Below are 20,553 nucleotides of genomic sequence, written 5' to 3'. Positions count from 1 at the left end.
TTTCAGCCTCTTAGCACCTTGAATGCATGTCTTTGTTTTGGTCTTCCAATACCTAAATCTGCAGTAGTGGACGAGGGAAACCAGAGGTATGCGCATCGATAGTCAAATCGTCCCAGGTTTGCCTTTACTGCAGGTTTCTGCGAGGCGTGCTGTAGAAAATGGCAGTTCCCTTTGCTCTCAGCATGGAGGGTGGAAGCATCACTCCCCAGTAAACAGTCCCAGTAAAGAGACAAATTTCACAGCAGCAAGTGTTTGCTATTGGTCGACAAAGAACCAACTGACTTAGAAAATCCTAAATAATCTCTTTACCACTTAATGTTCAGAGAATTATTCTGGGTCTGTATACGGGGGACACTTTTAGTCAACCACCCTGACACCTCTCCTACCCGCACCCCTTCTTTTCCTGTTAGAAGTTGCACCTTCAATTCTACAGAATGCTGTGAGACTTGCATCCCGGCTTCTGCAACTGCTCCATTTCACCTGCTGGCTAGTCGGCCTCTCAACCCCATCCCACGCTCTTTTCCGAATCACCCATCTCTCTCTGTCACCTTTGCTCTGGAGAGCCAGACAAATGCAGTCGATGAAACCGGGGGCCTGTGGTCAGAGCCAAAGCTCAGTCCGACGTCACTGTGTGGCTCTCCAGGACTTTGGGCCAGGAGGTCTGGGTGTGTTGTAATGTTACCGTAGTAGCTGTCACACACAGTGGATCCAACTTGACAACAAAATGCTTCTTGTTTTCTTCTTATTGTGTCCAGATTAAAGTGCAGTTACATGCAAACATTACAAAACACCCTCATTCAGTAATGACAGATTCTCAATGCTTATTTTGTTTTTGTTTTTATTTTAATGCTCATCCACCATACATGCCTTTTCAACCAGCTCTCTGACTCTCTCTCTGTCTTTCTCTCCTTGCTTGCAATGCATCTTGGGTAGAATTGTGGAGCAAGCACCAGGATAAGCAAAAAGCTATGGAAAAACCACAGAGTAAGAGACTTTTCACACACCAGAAAAAGAAAAAGGATTGGGGTGTTCAGCTGTTGACCTCTTCCCACCCCCTTCTCTCCACATTTTCAAACTCAACAGTGTCTTTCTACATGAATAAATGAAAAGGATTGCTCCTAATAAAAAATGTCAAAATGGATAAGTGAAAAAATATAAGTGCCTTGGAGTAAGATCAAGATTTTACTACAAATGAGATGTGTATCAGCTTGATTTTAGCTCAGTTTATTTGAATGATTTTCTAGTTTCGCACACATGACACTGGAATCATATGCAGTAGTGTTGGTATCCTCTAGTGGTATTAAATTTACTGTGTTTGCTATATGACAACTAGGGTCACTGAATCTCTGACAGATATTACCCTGAGAGAAATTACACCCTTGTTTCACTTCCAAAAATATTCCATGTTCTGTTTAATCAAGACTTGAGATGGCAGCAAGTCTCGGTATGTTTTGGTAAGTTCCTCCAGCAGGCATTACAGTGCTAGTTTTACTTTAATACAGTATGTAATCACCTTAGCTTTGTTAGCCTAATGGCTGTAGCTCAGAAGGTGTGTTGCAGAACATACTGTAGAAGCAAACACGGGAATGTAATGCTGTGTGTGTATATATATATATATATTTTTTTTTTTGACAGTTTAAACAGGTTTATATCTTATTTATATATATATATATATATATATATATATATATATATATATTTATATCTCATTCTACACATTTAGACTCTTCATACTCATAGGGTCCTTGATTTAAAAACAATATGGGAATTTTATGTTATTGTCACTGGCTTAAGCTTCAAGCGATATGTCATTCTGTTTTCCAGTGTTTTATTTTTATCCCTTGACACCATGCATCAAGATGAGCAGAAATGAATACCTGCTGCCCTGTCCTGCTCTTTTAACTGTATTTTTTCCAGTTTCAAGTGGCTTGCTGTGAGTTTTGTATCTACAGCCAATATTCTACAGTTGCTGGCACCTTTTTATACTAAACTGTTTGCAAACGTCCAGTGACACAAAAAAAACTGAAAAACAAGGAAGTGTCAGGATCTACCTGTCACCATGTCTATGATAAATAACAAAGTACAAATCACACTTGAAACAGAAAACGTCCCCTTTACCGTCCATCAGTTTGTCTGCATGCCTAACTGCCTGTGTCTGTTTGTTGTTTTTGGTGTAACTTGGGCCACATTTGCAGCATTGACTGAGAATTAATGTCGCGCTCTTGCAGTTTTGTTTTCATTTGTAACTTTTTCCCCCAAGTTTATGGCGCTCTCTGCTTGCCCCTTTGTAACTTGTCTGTCTGGTCTTTAAAAACTTAATCTGTTACTGCTCATATAAGCTCCAGTATTGTATAGAGAAAGTTGTGTAAAAAAAAAACAAGTTTTCCTATTAAATAGCTGTATTATAGTCACCCTGCATTTTAGCTAGAGGCAGCTTAAGGCTCTGAGTCTTTGATATAAGTATAATTTCACAAACATAAATAAAGTAGCGTTATACTGTATGCTTTGCTGTGTCATGCAGTGTTTAAATAGAGGCTTTGACGTAGCATCAGTGTTGCTGTGCTGTGGTGGCTTTGAGTGAGGCGACTCTCAGTGAGGCAAAAAGATAATGCAGCCGTATTCATGGAAACCATGCTGATAATTATGTCTGTCCTGTAGGGTCTGAAGGAGCGAAGCAGCAGCGCCCCCAGGTGACAGATGCAGAGGAGAAGAAATCACAGATCAGTGCTGACAGTGGCCTCAGTGTCACATCTGGATCTCAGGTTTGTTCATGTAGAATTATTGTGTGAAAATTTTAAACTTTTGTCAATTAAAGAATTTTAATAGCTAGATGGGGTTCACCAGTCATTTCTTTTTCATGCTGCTAAACAAACAAGATACTAATATCATAGTCAAACACCCTAAGAGCTGCAGGCTGCACACACAACAGACAGGCCTGAAGATGAAACTGATCTTCAGTGTCAGTGTCCAGTTGTATAGCTACACTTTCAGCCTTCACCAAAGTCTGCTATGCTTGTAACCTTCAATCTATGGTGTTGGTCTTTAAATGTTCAAAACTGCTAATTGTGAAGAGCACATTTTTACTGTCTACGTATGAAATATCTCCTCTTTCTTTTTTTTCTTTGGGTTTACAGAAGAGCGACACAGAGTCTGTAACAAGCTCAGAGCCACCGATTCTGACGAGAAGCACCAGCCAGGACTCAGAGGCTAGCACAGTGGTAGGGCACAGCCAACTCAGATATGACGCACTTTGTTCCTTTCTATTCCAGCGACACTTCACAATATTAGCTGCAGGTTCCAGGATGGTATTTTTGATCCAAACCATTTAAAAGACCAGTGTGTAGGATTTAGTAGCATCTAGCTGTGAAGTTGTAGAATTCAACTAACTGAACACGGCTCAAGTCTGAATTTGATGACTTGGGAATGAGAACGGGCTATGAAGTGTGTAGGAGAAACTATGGTGGTCGTGAAACACGCAAAAAACAGGAAAGGCCCTATCTAGAGCCAGTGTTTGGTCTGTCTGTTCTGGGATACTGTAGAAACATGGTGGTTCAACATGGCAGAGTGCTGCAGTGTCTAGATAAAAATATTCTCAGCTAACGAAAACACTATAATTCCTATATTCAGGTGATTACACACTAATTAAAACAAACCTATGAACATATATTTCTGCCAATAGATCCCCCTGAATGTTACACACTGAACCTTTAAAGTCTTATTTTCCTTAAAAACATAATAAAATAACAGGATAGATAAGAAAATGGGTGGCATGTTGAACATATTATTGGCAGTGTGTTTACAAATTGAACAGATCACTTAGTCTCGACTGTTTGGTGACTGTGAGGTTGGTGTTACTTTTCTTACTTACAATGAATGCCAAAACCTGCTCTTTGTACCAAACCTTCTGGACATAAAACACCTCCACTTGTGTACTGTTGTTACACCTGGATTTTTATTTTTAGATAAGCAATAGCTCTGGAGAGACTCTTGGCGCCGACAGTGACCTGAGCAGCACAGCGGGAGACGGCCTCGGTGGAAGAATTGCTCCTCATTTAAATCAGTCCAGAGGAACTCTTTCTGACAGTGAGATTGAAACCAATCCAGCCACAAGTACAGTGTTTGTAAGTATAAAACTCACTATAAGTGACATGTAGATTATACAGTGAGATACAGTACATAATAGCCAACTTAAAATAAGACTATTCAATTACAAACAACAGTCATGAATAAGTTGAAAAGCTCTACAGAAGGTGCCTGAAGTGGATGGGATTTCAGGGTTCCCATGCATATGAGAAAAACTTGAATATTGCAGGCTAGTTTTCCACTACTGAAAAACACTTGAAAATGAGAGAAAAAGGTTTAATGTCCTGGAAAATTGCTTCTGTATTTTCCTTTTTGCCAAGAATGAACTCTGGCTGCAATCCGGCAATTGAAAATGTGTGATGTGTTAAAGCTCAACTGCTGGTTAATGATTGAGAGTATTTCAATGTGCAACATCAAACGACTCTGAATGCACCTCGGGTCTGGAGGACTGTACGTGTGGAAAATCCCCTCCTACTCCAACTTTCCTCTACCTAAGTTCATCAAATTGGGCAGGAAGATGTCTTTACATCAGTTCTACAATCCTTCTATGTAGACACTGATTATAGTTTCAACTGTGTAAATGTCGATATGCAAGATTGCTTCATTAGTTTGAGAATGAGTTTCTATCTTCAATAGTGTTATGTTTTGCTACTTGCTGCATAAATTAAGTTTTAGTATTGCTAGTAAGTTGAATGATTATTAATTGCAATAAGGAACTATTATGTCTAGATTCATATCTTATGTTTATACTTTTCTCCTGTTGTCAGCGAAGTCATTGGTATTATGTTGATTGGGATTCCTAGAGCCAGACTATTGTTTGGATAATAGTACTCGACCTGAATAAAATCTGCAGTACGCATGATCCTATGATCACAACCGGGCAAAACCAAAACATCATAAATACTAGACTACTAAAATACTAAATTGGCTGTTAAAAAAAAAATGTCACAAACATTATTATTAGTAGTTCAGTCAGGACCACTTTTTGTCAAAAGAACTTTTATTTCCAAAGCAGAATGTTACATCTGGCGGTATGACTCTGTTCTGGGACCTCCTTGTCCTTCCACGTGCCTACCAGGACAACCTTAAGGCAGGGAGAGCACACCTTCCTGCCCTTCCAGTTGCATACATGGAAAAGTTTAAGACAAGGAGAGCGGCAGCAGAGACCCCCCAGGGTATAGAACAGAGCAAGCATCAATGGCAATCAGAAAATGACATTGATTAATTAGATACAGCATAAAAGGAGGAGCTGGGGTGGACGTGGGTTGCAAAACAGCTTGTAGAGGAAACAGCAAAGATAGGCAGGCTGGAGCAGCTTAAATAAGGCGCCCTGAATGATATTTGCCAATTGGATGCTTGAGGGAATCAGCTGAGCTGTCAGCTGACTGTGTGTTTATGATTAGCTGTGATCAGCTGATGTAGCTGGAATTGAGAGCTGAGCTTGACTTTGTGGCCTGCCTGAACTAACGCAAAAAAAAATTATCTCAAAATGAGAAGAGATGGTTTATGCCAGATTTAGCTATTAGCTCATTTCCATCTCCATTCCTTAGGAAGCAACAAAGCAACACTAATCACCAGACACTAAAACCATTTCATGCACATGCAACAGCATTACATAATCTCTATCACACTATTATATACACATATCTACAGGCACACATTGCAGCATATAAATCCAGTACAACTATAAAAACACAATATACTAACAGCATGTTGTTCTCTTGTTTTCACAGGGAAAGACCCACACTCTGAAACCAAGTGCAAAAGATCATGTACTTGCTATGGCAAAGGGGCCGCCTGCGCAGCCCGTGGAGGACATCAGTATGAGGATTTACCTTTGTGAAGGCCTGCTGGGTATGTTCCGCTCTCTAGTTTACTGCTATACTTCCTCTTATAGTTATGTCTGCTGACACTTCTGAAGTTTCCTTCCGGTGTTCTTAAAAACACTTAGTATTCTCTTTGTCTGTATTTGCTTTACTAACATTATCTTTGTTTGTCAAAGAAAGTCTTTTGAACCAAACAACCTTATAATATTAAAAATCACTTCCACTCAAGACATTGTCGCTAGATGACCTTTCAGATTGTGCCAGCTCTGGCTTTGGTTTGCCTCGTTAATGTAACAACAGTGAACTTTCAATAATTATGGAAAGAGTTATACTGGAAAAAAGGCCAGCCAAAAGTCAGACATGTGATTACCTAGAAGTAGTGTAATGTTAAATGTTTGTTATGAAACAGTGAACTGAACATCTGTTAAAAGACAAACAGTTATGCTGATGGAGATGTAATTTGTCCAGTTTTACATAGTGATGAATTAACACTACTGATTTAAGTGGGAAGTTGTATTCACTGCTGTCTGAAAATACTTGCATGTGAAAACAGAATTAACATCAAAGCAAATGAAGAAATTAAAAAAGTTTTTAAATTTTGGTCCTTTTAAGAATATTTATTTGCATTATGGTAATTCATGACTGCAGCTGCTGCAGATTAATTAGTCGTGTTTAATTGTAATCATATTTTTATCATAACAAAACTGAATTCATTTGACATTTTATGTTAAACTGCAGTCTTTAAATATGTAAAAACAATTAGGACTTAAAGTCAATATCATATTTAAACATACAGTCCCAATAACAATGTCATTGCTCATCTACTCAACTGTGCTAAACATTTATTTTTTAAATTACACTGTGTATAAGTGCAAGCTATCGGCCGTAAATTAGTGAGTAAATTAGCACGATATGTCTCTGTTTGTCCTTGTTTTTGTTCCTCTGGTGTGGTTCTCGGCTTGCTCTGCTCTTGTTTTTGACATTAAACCTACTCACCTCTTCGCCTAACCCCCTCCTGCTCTCGCTGCTTCTCATCCCTCCTGCTGCTCCTCCTGGGAAATTCTTCCAGGGCGCGATAAGAGCTCCGTTTGGGATCAACTAGAGGATGCTGCCATGGAAACCTTTTCTCTAAGTAGGGCTAATCTCTTGCCTTTGCCCTTTTTCCTATGTATGTATGTGTGTACGGGGGTTGTATCCATTGTTCACACGGACTAGCTCTGAGTTTAATCTTTGATGTGATGTGATGTGGGTTTTTCCTGTCCATTTGTGAGCTGCACATCTGTGTGTTTCGCAACATGAGATAGAAGTGGAATATATAAGTAGTCGTGCAGAATTTGGTCATAGTCTTCCCTCACAGGGACTTCAAAGACAGCAACGGTGTGTGTGTGACTTCCATCCACTTTCGCTCTAATTTTTTAACATTTATTTTAATTCCGCTCATTTCACCCAGTTTTTTGACTTTCATGTCGCCCTAAAAGCTTAACATTTCATGGGTTTGCATATTGGATGAGCGCATGTTGCCTTCAAGTGCTGTCATAAATGTAATTATGAGTTGAGCACACTCATACAAGCCACCAGCTTGTAAATACCATTGGGAAATGTCAAGATTTCCAATGAGTTACTGTAATGCAACGTCAGCCACCTCCATAAAAGCTCTATAAAGGATAGCTGCTAACACTTGAAGTGAAGGTTTTACTATGCGTTACTATAAGTGTTATTACTGAAGGTCTAATTGATTCTTACTCATTTTCCTGCATGACTGAGAACTATGAACTACTTGTTCATCTTCTTAAAGCTGGCTTCGTTGAAACAGAGAGCTACAATAAAATGTTACAATATCAGTACTTCTTTACTTGCGGAAGTTTTATAGTAACTTTAAATCGAGGTATTGAAAGCAACATGCAAACAGTATAATATCTGGATAAATCATTTGTATCGCCGACTCTTCCCATCTCATTTTATCTTTTTAAAATAACCTACTTACTTAGAACTGACAGAATAAGTTGTGTTTGAATGGATCCGTTGTGTGCTGTGGGTGAAATTGTCCAGCGCTTAGGAGCTACATGAGTACTGTCTCCATGTGTTCAGGTAAGGAGCGCTCCACACTGTGGGACCAGCTGCAGTTCTGGGAGGACGCCTACTTAGATGCTGTGATGTTGGAGCGTGAAGGCATGGGTATGGACCAGGGACCCCAGGAGATGATCGAAAGGTTCAACATGGCTGACATTTTATTCGATCTGTTATTCATACGATGCGTGAATGTTTTGCCAAATTAGTTTTATATTTATGTAGCTTCGCCTTCTGATCCTGAACTATTAATACTTGCTTCTTTGTGTTTTGTCGGTCAACAGATACTTGTCGCTAGGAGATCATGACCGCAAGCGACTGGAGGATGATGAAGACAGACTTCTGGCCACGCTGCTGCACAATATGATTGCATTCATGCTAATGATGAAAGTACGGAAGCCTGTTTGTCATTTTAACCACAGGACAGCATAATTGTTTGTTGATCTATTCCAAATTACATTTTTTGTGTTCCTCCGGATATCTCAGCTTACGTTCCCTGTGGATGTTTTTGTTTGTTTAGTTGAACAAAAATGACATCAAGAAGAAAGTGAGGCGTTTGATGGGGAAGTCCCACATAGGCCTCACGTACAGCCAAGAGATCAACGAGATACTGGACAAACTGGCCAACATGGTGAATATCCGTCCTTGTTTTAACTCAATTCAACTTCTGTTCATCCTTTTTGTAATTATTTGTACTGAACTATATTTTTAGAACGGCCGTGAGCTTCCCGTCAGGCCCAGTGGAAGCCGTCACATCAAAAAGCAAACATTTGTTGTACATGCTGGCACTGATACCACAGGAGACATCTTTTTCATGGAGGTACTAATGTTTAATTCCTAGTACTATATCTGTAATTGTCCTTAATGCTGCGTGTAGAGAGCATGTTGTTGCTTATTTCACTAATATTAAACTTCATTGTTTCAGGTCTGTGATGACTGCATAGTCCTGCGCAGCAACATCGGCACAGTGTACGAGCGCTGGTGGTACGAGAAGCTCATCAATATGACTTACTGCCCCAAGACCAAGGTGCTTTGTCTCTGGAGACGTAACGGCCAAGAGACGCAGCTCAACAAGTTCTATACCAAAAAGGTCAGAAACTGCTTCTCTCAGCATCCTGTACTTTCATCCAGAGCATCGATCACAAATTCAAATAACTTTCCTCTTTGTATCTAGTGTCGTGAACTCTACTACTGTGTTAAAGACAGTATGGAAAGAGCTGCAGCAAGACAGCAAAGCATCAAACCAGGTACGGAGGGAGTGAGCTTTCTGTCTTTCTGTTTTTCTTTCTTGCTTCCATCTAGCCTTTCCTTTGACCCTTTTTTTTCTCAGTATAAACGAGAATAGCTTCTTTTGACACTTGTGATTGTTTGGAGTGTAATTATCTTTATAATTATAGTTATCTATTGTTAGTACAGCAGGGGAAAGACAGATTATATTGTCGGGTGTACCGAACCATAAAGGTCTCATACTGACCTAAACCTACTGTGATTAACACTTTGGGAAGAATACAAACACCATTATACCCCTGACATTAAAATAAAAATCCAACTAGGACGAGATAAAACTGTTCCTGCCCCACATCCCAGCAGTGTGTCATGTTTTTCTTTTCTGCATGCCCGTTAAGGTTTGAGGGATTTTATTTATTATCTATACTAGCTGTAAACTCAACTGTGGTTCCCTTCAGGTCCGGAGCTGGGCGGAGAGTTCCCTGTCCAGGACATGAAAACTGGTGAAGGTGGTCTGCTTCAGGTCACACTGGAAGGAATCAACCTTAAATTCATGCACAGCCAGGTAAGACGCTAGTACCACAGCAGAGAAACTGCTTCTCATCTCTCACACAAGGGCATGAAAATAAAGATCACTCATGATGGTTCATCCCGTCCTTCTGTCCACCTTTCTGTTCATCTCTCCTGTTTGCCTCATTTCCTTTCATCTCGTGATGTCTTCCTCTATTGTCATCAAAAATCAATCTTAGCCAAAATGTTAGCCATGACTGACGACACGTTTGATTGGCCTTTACTCGTACCTGATGTTTATCCCTTAGAGGAAGAATTCCTGTTTGTGCTTTTGCTTTTTTGGATTTGCTTTTTTCAGTTTCTGTTTGTGTTTGTTTGTGTTTGTGTGTGTGTCTGTGTGTGTGTTGTGTGTGTGTGTCTGTGTGTGTCTGTGTGTGTTCATATGCATGCGTTTCCTAAAAACAATATTAACACATCCTTCCACACAAGTTTCTTTTGACATCCGTGGTGCTCAAATGTCATTGTTCATTTACTGTGTGGGAGGAGATGAAGTGTTAATATGTGTGTGTGTGTGTGTGTGTGTGTGTGTGTGTGTGTGTGTTGTGTATCGTGCATCAGTGGTAAGACAGATGACCTTGAGCAAAGACTTTTCATTAATAATTGGCTATTTAATAGCAAGTTTGGACCCTTGACATTGTCTTGTGTTGTCTTCACACCTGCGCAGGTAGTCATAGTCGGGGTTGGTATATTTCTTCCGGTTCATTAGAATGTGAAGCTGTGAGTGAACAACGTGCTGTAGTTGAATTGTCTGAGAAGTGACCATGCTGAAATATCAGAGACCATTGCTGCTGATGGACACTGCATACGTATTTAGCATCTTAGAAACAACAAAACAAAAGAGTGAGTTGTTACCAAAGAGTAAACAAGATTGAACATGCATCTTAAAACTAATTTATCAAGAGCAAAAGCAATTTGAAGGGTCAGTTCATCCAAATTAAAAAAAAAAAAAAACATCTTCACATTTTAGTGGTATCCAGTCATGCAGGCAGTTTTGGTAAAATTCAGTTTTGAGGTATTTGTCTGAGTTTTCTGCCTCTAACCAAAGTGCAGTGGAGGTGAGGGGAATCATATTTGTGGTGCTCAGAAAATTTCATTTCAAGTATTCAGCAGCATAAAATGTCCTGGTTACTGATAAGTAAGTACCCAAAAGAGAGAAATTTGTACTTTATAATATGTACTTTATAATATTTGGTTTTATGATGTCCCCCTGTTACAATGTAATTGGTTGTTTGTAATCGTAATAACATGTGTAAACTAGGACTGCAACTAACAATTATTTCCATTGTCGATTTAATTTGCTAATTATTTTTACAATAAATTGATGAGTCCATAAATCAATAAGTCAATAATTAGGTGATATATATTCAGATAGTTTGTTTCGTATGACCAGCAGTCCAAAGCATAAAGATGTATAGTTTAAGATGACAGAAAGCATGAAGAAAACGAGAATATAATTTACATTTGAGAAGCTGGAATCAGTGAATTTCTACTATTTTTAAACTATATTTTGCATAAAGCAGTAATGTTATTATTATATGACGATACAACAATGTCCACGTCAGCCAGTTTAGATACCAAATAGATTCTTATTCATCAGCTCCACTGATTGAAGAATTACGCATGTCAAGCTCTAAAATCCACTGTACATTACTCAGCTCAGCACCAAAGGGCAGAGGTTGCGACTAGCTGGTGAACGAAGTGGAGCATTTAGCTGCTAGAAAGAGCAGGTTGAGAGCAAAATGAATGATATTGTTGCTCTGCACTGTCTGTTGGATGCATTCATAAACGACTATCTCCTAACAAGTTTATCATCATTATGAATTGTGTGTTCCAAAAAAAAAGTATGAAGTGCACAAGTTAAGAGGACGAAATGTTCATATTTCACTTATTTACTGGCTCTCACAGAATTCATCAGAGGGTGTGAGGTATGGAGGTTCAGTTCAGCAATACAATCTAATATTCATATACAGTTGATATACAGCTGAGAGTTGGACCCTATTATTTAGGAACCAATTATTTATCTTATCCCCTGTCCAATATACAGGGCTCAATCACAAGTATTTAGTTAAATCAGATTCAAACCATTACATACAACATGAAGCTTCACAGACACTGTTTGTGGCCATCATTGATTCACTATTAAGATCATAACCTACGTGACAATAAAGGGGCATTTTGAATAAACCCTATTAATATTCCATAGTGGGATAATCTTGAGGACAGTCGGAGGTAAAGGTGATTATGTTGTGTTGTAGCTTGTTTCTGCTTCTCCAAAGTGTCTAAAGAGTCAGTCAGTGTCTGTTTAAATATAATTCATTGCTGTGAACGTCACAAATAAAATTCCATTAAACTCTATTGTAAAACTAAAACTTTCTTCTTGGCCAGATACAATGTATTTTTTTTTTTTTATAATTCAGGTGGACAGACCCTTTAACTTGGATGTTGCTGCACTGAGTCACTGTTATGATTACTGCCTGCTTTTCCTTGCTGCTTCTGCTTCTTCTACCTCAGGCTCTTTTGGAATACATTTTCAGGAGCAGCTTTGCTACAGTTGTTAGATTGGGAATTTTCACGGATGGTTTAATTGTTTGTGAGGAAATCAGTTTCACCAAACCCTCAGCAGGAGCTTTATTTAGCACTGGATGCTTTTTTTTTTTTTTTTTTTTTTAAATGATAGTATTTCAGTGAGTGAGCACTGGGTCGGGTCCCGGGCAGCTGCAGTGAGATGGTGTCGGAGGTGACATCCTACATCTTAGTGGGATTTATTGTCCATCAGTGACTGCCCTCATTTATCTGGTCTGCTGTGTGAGCAAGTGGTGTTGGTGCCAGCCCTTGTTGCTGGAGGAGGAGGCATGGAGGGCTCTGGGGGACTGAGATGTTTAAAGTCCAGGAAAACAAAGGTGAATCCAGCTCTCAATACCCTAGTCAAACCTCTAGTCCTCTTTTTATTTTATTTTTTTCCTTCTCCTATTTCCTAGTTTTTGGGGCTGATTCCTCTTGTGACGGGTTTATCATATTGGCTCTGGTAACTTCTTAGCTAGATTCTTGATTTGAATCTGTACGAGGCTCCTGTGGATAGCGCCCTCTCGGAGTGTCGTCGAGTGTTTGTGCTCTTCTGTCCGATAATAATCCAAACCATTTCTCTCCCATGCTCTCTCCCCCTGCAAGGAGCGGAAGGTACACAACCTCTGCTGTGTTTGCTTATTAGCAGTTACATCTTATTGGGTTCCTTTTTGTTTTCTCTATCTTTTCTTTTAACTGTTGTAGCTGTATGGCAAATCTAATTTTGTGTCCTTGTCTACATTTTTATATGGAACTTCCATGTATGCATCATATGGGCCATATTGCATCTCTGAGCATAAAAAGAAATGTGTGTGTTTTTTTTTTTTTTTTAACTACCTTTGCTGTTTACAATCAGATATAACTATAAATTATTCTTCATACACTTCATTGATGAAACAAGTCATGTTGAATTAGTTTTGAGCTTTGAGCAGACTAAATGCATCTCTCCTCATTTAACCGTCGCCCATGTATGCGTTTGATCATGGAAACTTCTCATAGTGTGCTTTTCTTTTCTTTCGTTAGCTGTTAAAAGCTTGCATTCCATGTGTAGTTGTTTTATTTTTACCTTTCATACTGAATAAAACAAGTTTTAACATGGTTAATTTTTAAATATGAAGTGTTTACTTTTCATCCAGTGTTGTTGAGTTAATAATGTTCTGTCTTGTTTTGTTTGTTTTTTGTTTGTTTTTAGGTTTTCATAGAGCTGAGTCACATTAAAAAGTGCAATACAGTGAAGGGAGTCTTTGTCCTGGAGGAATTTGGTAATTACACCATCTATTGATTCTAGGCCTGTACTCGGCACGGCAGTAACTCAGCTTCATGGCAAACGTATTGACGAGAGCTAATAAGGGTTCACTAAATTGGATACTCGCTCTCCTCGAGGAACACTGAGACAATGATGTCTGTGGGTGATTAAGTGAGTGACCAATTCTTCTGAGGACGTGCTTTTCTTTAAATCACATGGTAGCGTAGACGTTTACAACAAGCAACATTTCGTTTAGTCCATAAAGTTAGGAAGAGAAATAATAAGTCTGTACAGTAAAAAGAAGAGTGAGGACGGAGTCGAGCTGCCTTTCTCACATATTCCCATAACAAGAATATCATTATAGCTAAAAGAGAAATATAAACATGAAAGGATATGTTTGCAGGTATTCTATATTTTTCATATCGTTGACAAATCCCATTTTAAAAAAAAAAAAAAACCAAGACCAAAACCAATAAAAAAAGTATTGACTGTGTATATATACCTTATTCGGCTGTGCCACAGAGATCCACTGTTCCCCAGAAACTATTAAAAACACATCAGTGAGCCTCTCTGTTGCACTGGCTGAGATGTTCCTTCATTACAATGAACACACACAGTAGTTTATTTTCAGTCAGTCCCACACGCACCATCCTGCTGCTGTGAACACTCACCAGAGCACCAAATGTGGATTAATCCTCAGCTTAAAATAGTCCCAAACAAATGTACTATTTACTCCAGTGTGAGTAATATTTGTTAAAAACTACAGTTCCCAGATATTTCAGGAAATATAAAGCTATATGTTTGTGTTCTTAAAGATTCACAAGTTCAGTTGGTTTTAGCATTTTCCTGTGATTCATTGACAGTACTAAAAATATAGAATACCACTGTGCTTTAGCTTTAAGAGCACTGAAGACTAATTTGTTTTTTAATGTTTTCCTGCATGAGTAACGTATTCAGCTTGAAATTAGTAGTACAAGTACACATGAATAAATGAAGGTAACAGCTAAAAATATTTCACCCAATTCTCAAACCATTTCATATGAAGTTTCCTGGAAAATAATCACAATAATCACTAATAATAATAATAAGTAGTTTTAGCTCCTAAACGCCTTCATTGCTCTGATAGAATCAGAAGAACACCTAATTTATCTACATTAAGTGAAAAAATAAAAGATATAAAATATATAATTGCTATATTAAAAAACACTGATTTGAAAAAACCAATAGTTTTTAATTTTATTTCATGAGGAAAAACAACTTCATACAGCTTCATCAGGTGTATAACAGCCTAATGAAGGGTTAGCGCGTGGTTTACATCTGTAGGAGGAGGTAAAAAAAACTGACTTCCAGTATGACGGTGCAGTATATGATCGTCAGAGGGGGAAGTTGAGTGCCAGGCTGGGTTACTGTCGTGTCTCTGTGCTGCTTTTGTAATGTTGCCCTCATCTTTGCCACTATGAAAACCTTCATTCTCCAGCAGGTAAAGTGTTGTCACCTTTCTCCTTTCTTATTCAAACTAATTCAAAGTATGTCCACACTCGACCCTTTCCATGGATTCCTTTTTTCTTTTCTTGTACCATGAGTTTTCCTCTGCTTCCTTCATCACTTGCTTTTCATTTCGGAGATCACCCCAGACTCCATCTCAACATGTGGTCTATCATTCTCTGATAGTCTGCCTCTGTATCTCAACAAGTGGAGATCTTTGGTCAGACTGTTGTTTTGGGGGATGTTGAGCAGAGGGATTTAACTTTTCCCAGCCCTTTCATCTGTCCAGATCTCAGCCTTCTCATCTCTGCTATGGGTTCACAGTTACTAATGAAAAGTCAATCTGTCCTGTGGACAGTGACATGGTCCTAGGTCAAAGGATTTTGGCCTCTTGTAGCTGCTTTTCTGTGATGTCTCTTAACTTTCAGTTCACCGGGGTGGAAGGGGTTGGGGAGGGGAGGTTGTCCCTTTTTTTTTCCCCTTGTTTTTTATTTTTCATATTTGAGACCTTTCCAGTCTCTTGTTATAAGACATTTGTGTTTTTATTTGTCCATGTTGTGGGCCATGAACGTCTCACCAACAGTCACCAGCTCAGATTGAATGCTTTCCCTTTATATAAACGGTTTAATCATTGCATTAGCCATTCTCACGGTCAGAGTATTAGTGTATTCCAGCAGAGGCAGGATTTAACAACTTGGCCTTTTTACCCTCTCTGTCTAAACTTCAATGTACTCCTGACTGTGAAGGTGGACTCTTCTTGGCCCACATCCCATTTTACACCTTGTTGAAAGTCCACCTCTGTAACCCCCAAAGCTCTCAAACGTTAACTCATTGCGGTTCCTGCTGCCTTTGAATTCTTTGTTTTGTCTCTTGCATCGGCATAGTTCCTGAAACTAAAGAAGTGGTGATCCACAAGTACAAGACCCCCATGGTGAGTCCCTCACTTCTTCTGCCTGAGTCGATACTTCTTACCAGTGCATGTAGAGTAGTTAGTCACCGGGTGTGCACAGCATAAATGGGCCTCATAAAATGTAACGTTTGTATCTGTAAACATCAAACAGCACTGTGGAGGAGTCCCTGCAGGGAAAATGAACATGGATTTAAGTCTGAAAACTGAAAGCAAAGTCTCCTAGGAAGCACTTAACACTTACTTTATAAAAATGTGTGAACTTAATCACCAACAGTGAAGCAATTTGACTGCGTCCGGTCATTAAAGGATTACGGAACCTTTTGAGAGTTTGCCCCCCTTAGTCACCTTAGTCAGTGTGATGAGTTATGTTTAAACTTCATCTTACAGTATTTTACAGCGCGTTCAGACTTAAAGCAGCAATTATCATTGCAAGTAGCAATGATTTCAAAAAAAAAAAAAAAAAGAAAAGAGAGTGTGTGTTGGTATTGCATTTCTCAAACATTTTACACCACGTACAACCTCAGAAGTACTACCATTACAACAGGCCCGACCCCATTCAGCTACAGACAGCTCTTATCTGTAGCAGGTTTATTCCTAATAAGAACATTATTTATTGTTGAGTTCTGTACAAAGGGGTACCACCAAATTACATTTCAGCCATCTCAGTTTAAATATTTCCATTCAAAGTTGATAGTATCATATGTTATTAAATGAATTTAAAAAATATATTTCTGAGATTTCTCTCTGCACCACTAGAGAGAGTTCACCATCCAGTGTGAGAACCAGTGGATTGGAACAGTGGTTCCCAGCCTTTTTCCTTGAGGGACCCCTTTTCTAATATCGGTTGCATTTATTTATGGATATTTCATATTATAGTCAGTGCATAACAATAACAGTACAGAACAACTGATAAACTGAACAATGAAACCAAACAGTGAGGGCAATATTGCATCAGAGTTTTCCTGATATTATTAAAGTGTAAAGCTTTGGCGACCACTAGTGGGGAGGATTATATATCCAAGCCAAAACACTGCACTGGTATATAATACTGTAAGACAGGAATGTACAATTACATTTTTCACCATGTTATCCTCCGATTGATCCTGAGGTGAACTGCAAAACTTCAAGTTAAAAGCTGAATCTACCAAGAATGTGCGCCTGCATGTATTCGATTGTCCAGTGCAGAGCTTTGTTGCATAACGGCGCACTGCGTTACAAATGTAGAGCGAGGTTTTGATTCTTTAGTCTGTTGCCAGATCCCACTGCTGCAGTTCCGTACTGTGCTGACCGCTGCACTCTGGTCATGATCTCTAAATGAGGAAATATAACAGCTGTAAGACCGGATAGTTAGGTTAAAGTAGAATGTGTATCAGTCTTCTTGTTGAGTAAGGTGACAACTGAGAGTAAACTCTTCACATTTCTGAACACCCAGCCGTATTCGGTTGTAAAGCAATAACTGGAAAATAGGTTTAATTAGAGAGAGACTACAATGCACTGGTCAGCCCCCTTTGTAAACAAAAGTCCTGTTTACGTTCAGCGTTACTCACCAGAACCCGCTGTGTGTATCCCTGAGGTCTAAGAAACATGTTGAATGCATTTTCTTCCTCGTAGAACATTTGCAGAGAGGGTTTTGAAAGAATTTAAATTGTGCATTGTTTACATCCATGTTCACTCGATAGCTGTCTTTACTGTAACCAAGCGCCGATCAGCAGTGCCAGTGTTATTAGTGGTCAAAAACACGTGGTACCTTTTGTTAACTCTGAAGCATGCGGGGCGCTCTTGTCCAGCTGTGCTCCTTTGTGTTATTTCTAACTGTGCAGATGTAACCTCACACCTGGGCCATTATCTTCCTCATGGTTATTTCTTCCTTCTGCAGGCACATCAGATCTGTTACTCCGTCCTCTGCCTTTTCTCCTACGTGGCGGCAGTGAAGGGGAAGGAGGCAGAAGGAAAACCCAAGATTCTGTCACCGAGACCCCTTCCTAGCTAGTCTACACCCCCGCGCCCTCTCCCCCCCCCCCCTCTCTCGCTCTCTCCCTTCCCCCTGTCCTCGGTGTGCCTCTCTACTTGAAATGGCATCTCAGTTCTAAAACCACAGACTTCTGACAATCCCTAACTCTACTCTTAAGCACACAATTCCTGCTCCCTCCTCCTGTATATACAAGCCTAAGACCCCTTTTTCGACCCTGTCGTGTAGACGTGTTTGGTCTGTGATGTCGTGTAAATAAATACAACCCCTCATTGCTGTCGTCCTGATGATTATACCAACTCGCTTAATGTTTGCTTGCTCCTTAACTCGGGAGAAGCGACTCCCCCTGAGCTCTCCTCCTCAGTGTGAAAGTCTTCTATTGTATCCCGCTGCCAAGACCCCAAATGTTTACACCGATAGGAGGAGATGTGAGGGATAGCCCCGAGGCACAGAGTGCATGCAGGTCCCGTGCACAGCCTTGACAATTCACTACAGAACAGCCCCCCGCCCGCCCGCCCGCCCCCTCTACCCGTCTCCATATGACTGTGAGTTATTCTGTGATATGTGGTTACTGTAAAGTTCCAGTCTGTCCAAGTTTAAACTGGTGAAACACCCAGAGACCCTCTCGTAGTGCAGGACGTCCCATGCTACTGTATACTGCACCAGAGCACCGCATGTAAACGCTTCTTAAAAGTGTTTGAACCCTAAAATAATGTGAGTGTTCTCAGATGTGATCTCTTGCCCTATATCGGCCCGCCAGGCTGAATTACTGTTCTAGTTCTACTGTAAAACTTCTCGTCTGTGGTCTGCTGTTATCAATTGCATGTTATGAGGATGAAAAATAAATATTATATATATTTCTATATATAGTATTTATTTAATATATACATATATTGACTGTAAATTTCTCTGAAAAAAAATGTTACAAATTGTTGATTTGCTAGATGTGCAATACTTAATAAGTAGTTAGCCATTGCCAGAGCCAGGTTTTCTTAAGTTAACTGGCGTTCACAGGGTGAAGAATGTAAGAAAGAACTTTTTTTTTCCCTATAGTACTTATTGATTGAAGTGAAAATGATGACTTCAGTTTGACATGACTGTTTAAAGTTTGTCTTTTGAACTCTGAATCACGTGAGGAGAAAAGCTGCTGCTGTGTTGCTCTCTACGGGTGCAAACCAGGCCACACCCCCAATCAGTGATCTTTTTATAATTTATTGGTTTGGCATTTTGCTTTTATTTGACAGTAAAGAGCTGACAAAGTCAGGAAGGAGAGAGGGAATGACTTGCTGCAAAGGACCAGAAACTGGGCCACTGCGGTAGGGCCTTAATGTGCGGTATGAGCTGCCAGGGCGCCCCACATCATGTGTTTTTAAACGTCCAAATACTGTCACGTACATGAACTTTGCTGCATGCAGAACTGTAATTCCAAGTTGGACATATCGGATGTTTCCCACAGCTTTGGTGTCACCACTTAAAAAGAACTATGAGTGGGGAATATGGCCATAAAGCCTCCATTACTGGCAGTTATTGAAATAAAATCACAACTTCTGACAGTGTGACCCTACTTTATCTGGAAATTGAAAAAAATAACGAAAGCAACATCCACTTGGCATTTCTCTAAATTATTTTGAAGTCTGAATGATATTAACAGCAACAGCAAGAAAATGTAACATCCATGCAGTATTGTCCTGCAGTCACACTTGGGCTGCAAATAATGATAATTTATTATAGTTTAAGTTGACTTATTACATTTGTGTCGTCCAACAAACAGTAAAAAAGAGTTATATAAACATATTTAATTAACTATCATAGAAGCTTGGTCACAGAATATGTTGTGACACTGGTACAGTTTGAACCGGTTTTGGAGTGCACTCCACAAGCAGCCAAGGACAAAGAGCGTTTTTTTTTTTTTTTTACAGATTAGTTTGCGACAAAAGTACACAATCCTCCGAGCCACAGCAGCAGTTTCGCGTCCTGTGATCGATCTTTCAGATGTGTTGAAGCCTACAGCTGTGGTGATCTTCTCCCAGAGGAGATCACCGAGTCTTAATGTTGTTTTCTGTTCTGTGATAGTAAAGAACGGTTGAATCTGGTCCCATCGCTGGCCCATTAACTTTCACAGTGAGAGTGTGTGTGTGTGTGCGTGTGTGTGCGTCCATGTGGTGAACAGTTTCTCCAGATCAGCAATATATTGGTACAGCTATGTCACTGCAAGATGTTTTGTTTTTTTTTATTCTGACATGCTTGTATTTTTAGTAACCGTGCAAAGGAAATACTGAGAAGAATATCCAGAAGATGCTGTTCTGTTAATAACACCACACACACGTCGGTGTAAATAAGATCTGAAGCATCTCCAGCATTGGTTTGATTGGTGGGAACGGGACACAGCTCTTTCTGCTTAAGTTAAAATGACTTTTTTTTTTAAACTGGATTATTAAACTCATCTCTGTCATTGTACTAGCCAGCTGCTGTAATGAGAGGGAATAAATGAAATGAGATGCCAGGTGTAAGTATTCCAGTATTTGAAAAAGTATTTATAGAATATGTACAGCTTTGGCAATATAATAAAGTTGTCGCAAATAAAGCTCAGCCTAGTTCATTGTCCGTC

General features: G+C 39.5%; 1 protein-coding gene across 22 annotated transcripts in view; it reads left to right on the top strand.

Annotated features, from left to right (window-relative positions):
* madd (MAP-kinase activating death domain) overlaps positions 1-20,529 on the top strand; it is a 51,051-nt gene extending 30,522 nt beyond the window's left edge. For 5 of the 22 annotated variants that reach the window (XM_051378895.1, XM_051378886.1, XM_051378889.1 and 2 more), the window contains 16 exons: positions 934-984; positions 2,659-2,762; positions 3,135-3,218; positions 3,963-4,121; positions 5,817-5,937; positions 6,979-7,041; positions 7,998-8,118; positions 8,261-8,366; positions 8,497-8,607; positions 8,689-8,796; positions 8,902-9,066; positions 9,151-9,223; positions 9,662-9,768; positions 13,528-13,597; positions 15,951-15,997; positions 17,853-20,529. In XM_051378895.1, the coding sequence (XP_051234855.1) occupies positions 934-984; positions 2,659-2,762; positions 3,135-3,218; positions 3,963-4,121; positions 5,817-5,937; positions 6,979-7,041; positions 7,998-8,118; positions 8,261-8,366; positions 8,497-8,607; positions 8,689-8,796; positions 8,902-9,066; positions 9,151-9,223; positions 9,662-9,768; positions 13,528-13,597; positions 15,951-15,997; positions 17,853-17,966 (1,604 nt within the window). In that variant the 3' untranslated portion in view covers positions 17,967-20,529. The remainder of the gene's footprint in view (positions 1-933; positions 985-2,658; positions 2,763-3,134; positions 3,219-3,962; positions 4,122-5,816; positions 5,938-6,978; positions 7,042-7,997; positions 8,119-8,260; positions 8,367-8,496; positions 8,608-8,688; positions 8,797-8,901; positions 9,067-9,150; positions 9,224-9,661; positions 9,769-13,527; positions 13,598-15,950; positions 15,998-17,852) is intronic. The other 17 variants (XM_051378897.1, XM_051378899.1, XM_051378906.1 and 14 more) reach the window with 7 other exon arrangements.
* The last annotated feature ends 24 nt before the right edge of the window (positions 20,530-20,553 follow it).

The sequence above is a fragment of the Dicentrarchus labrax genome, unplaced genomic scaffold (assembly GCF_905237075.1).
Source record: "Dicentrarchus labrax unplaced genomic scaffold, dlabrax2021, whole genome shotgun sequence".
In the NCBI taxonomy this organism is placed as follows: domain Eukaryota; kingdom Metazoa; phylum Chordata; class Actinopteri; family Moronidae; genus Dicentrarchus; species Dicentrarchus labrax.
Note: the sequence above shows the minus strand (reverse complement) of the source record. Positions and strands in the feature narration are given on the sequence as shown.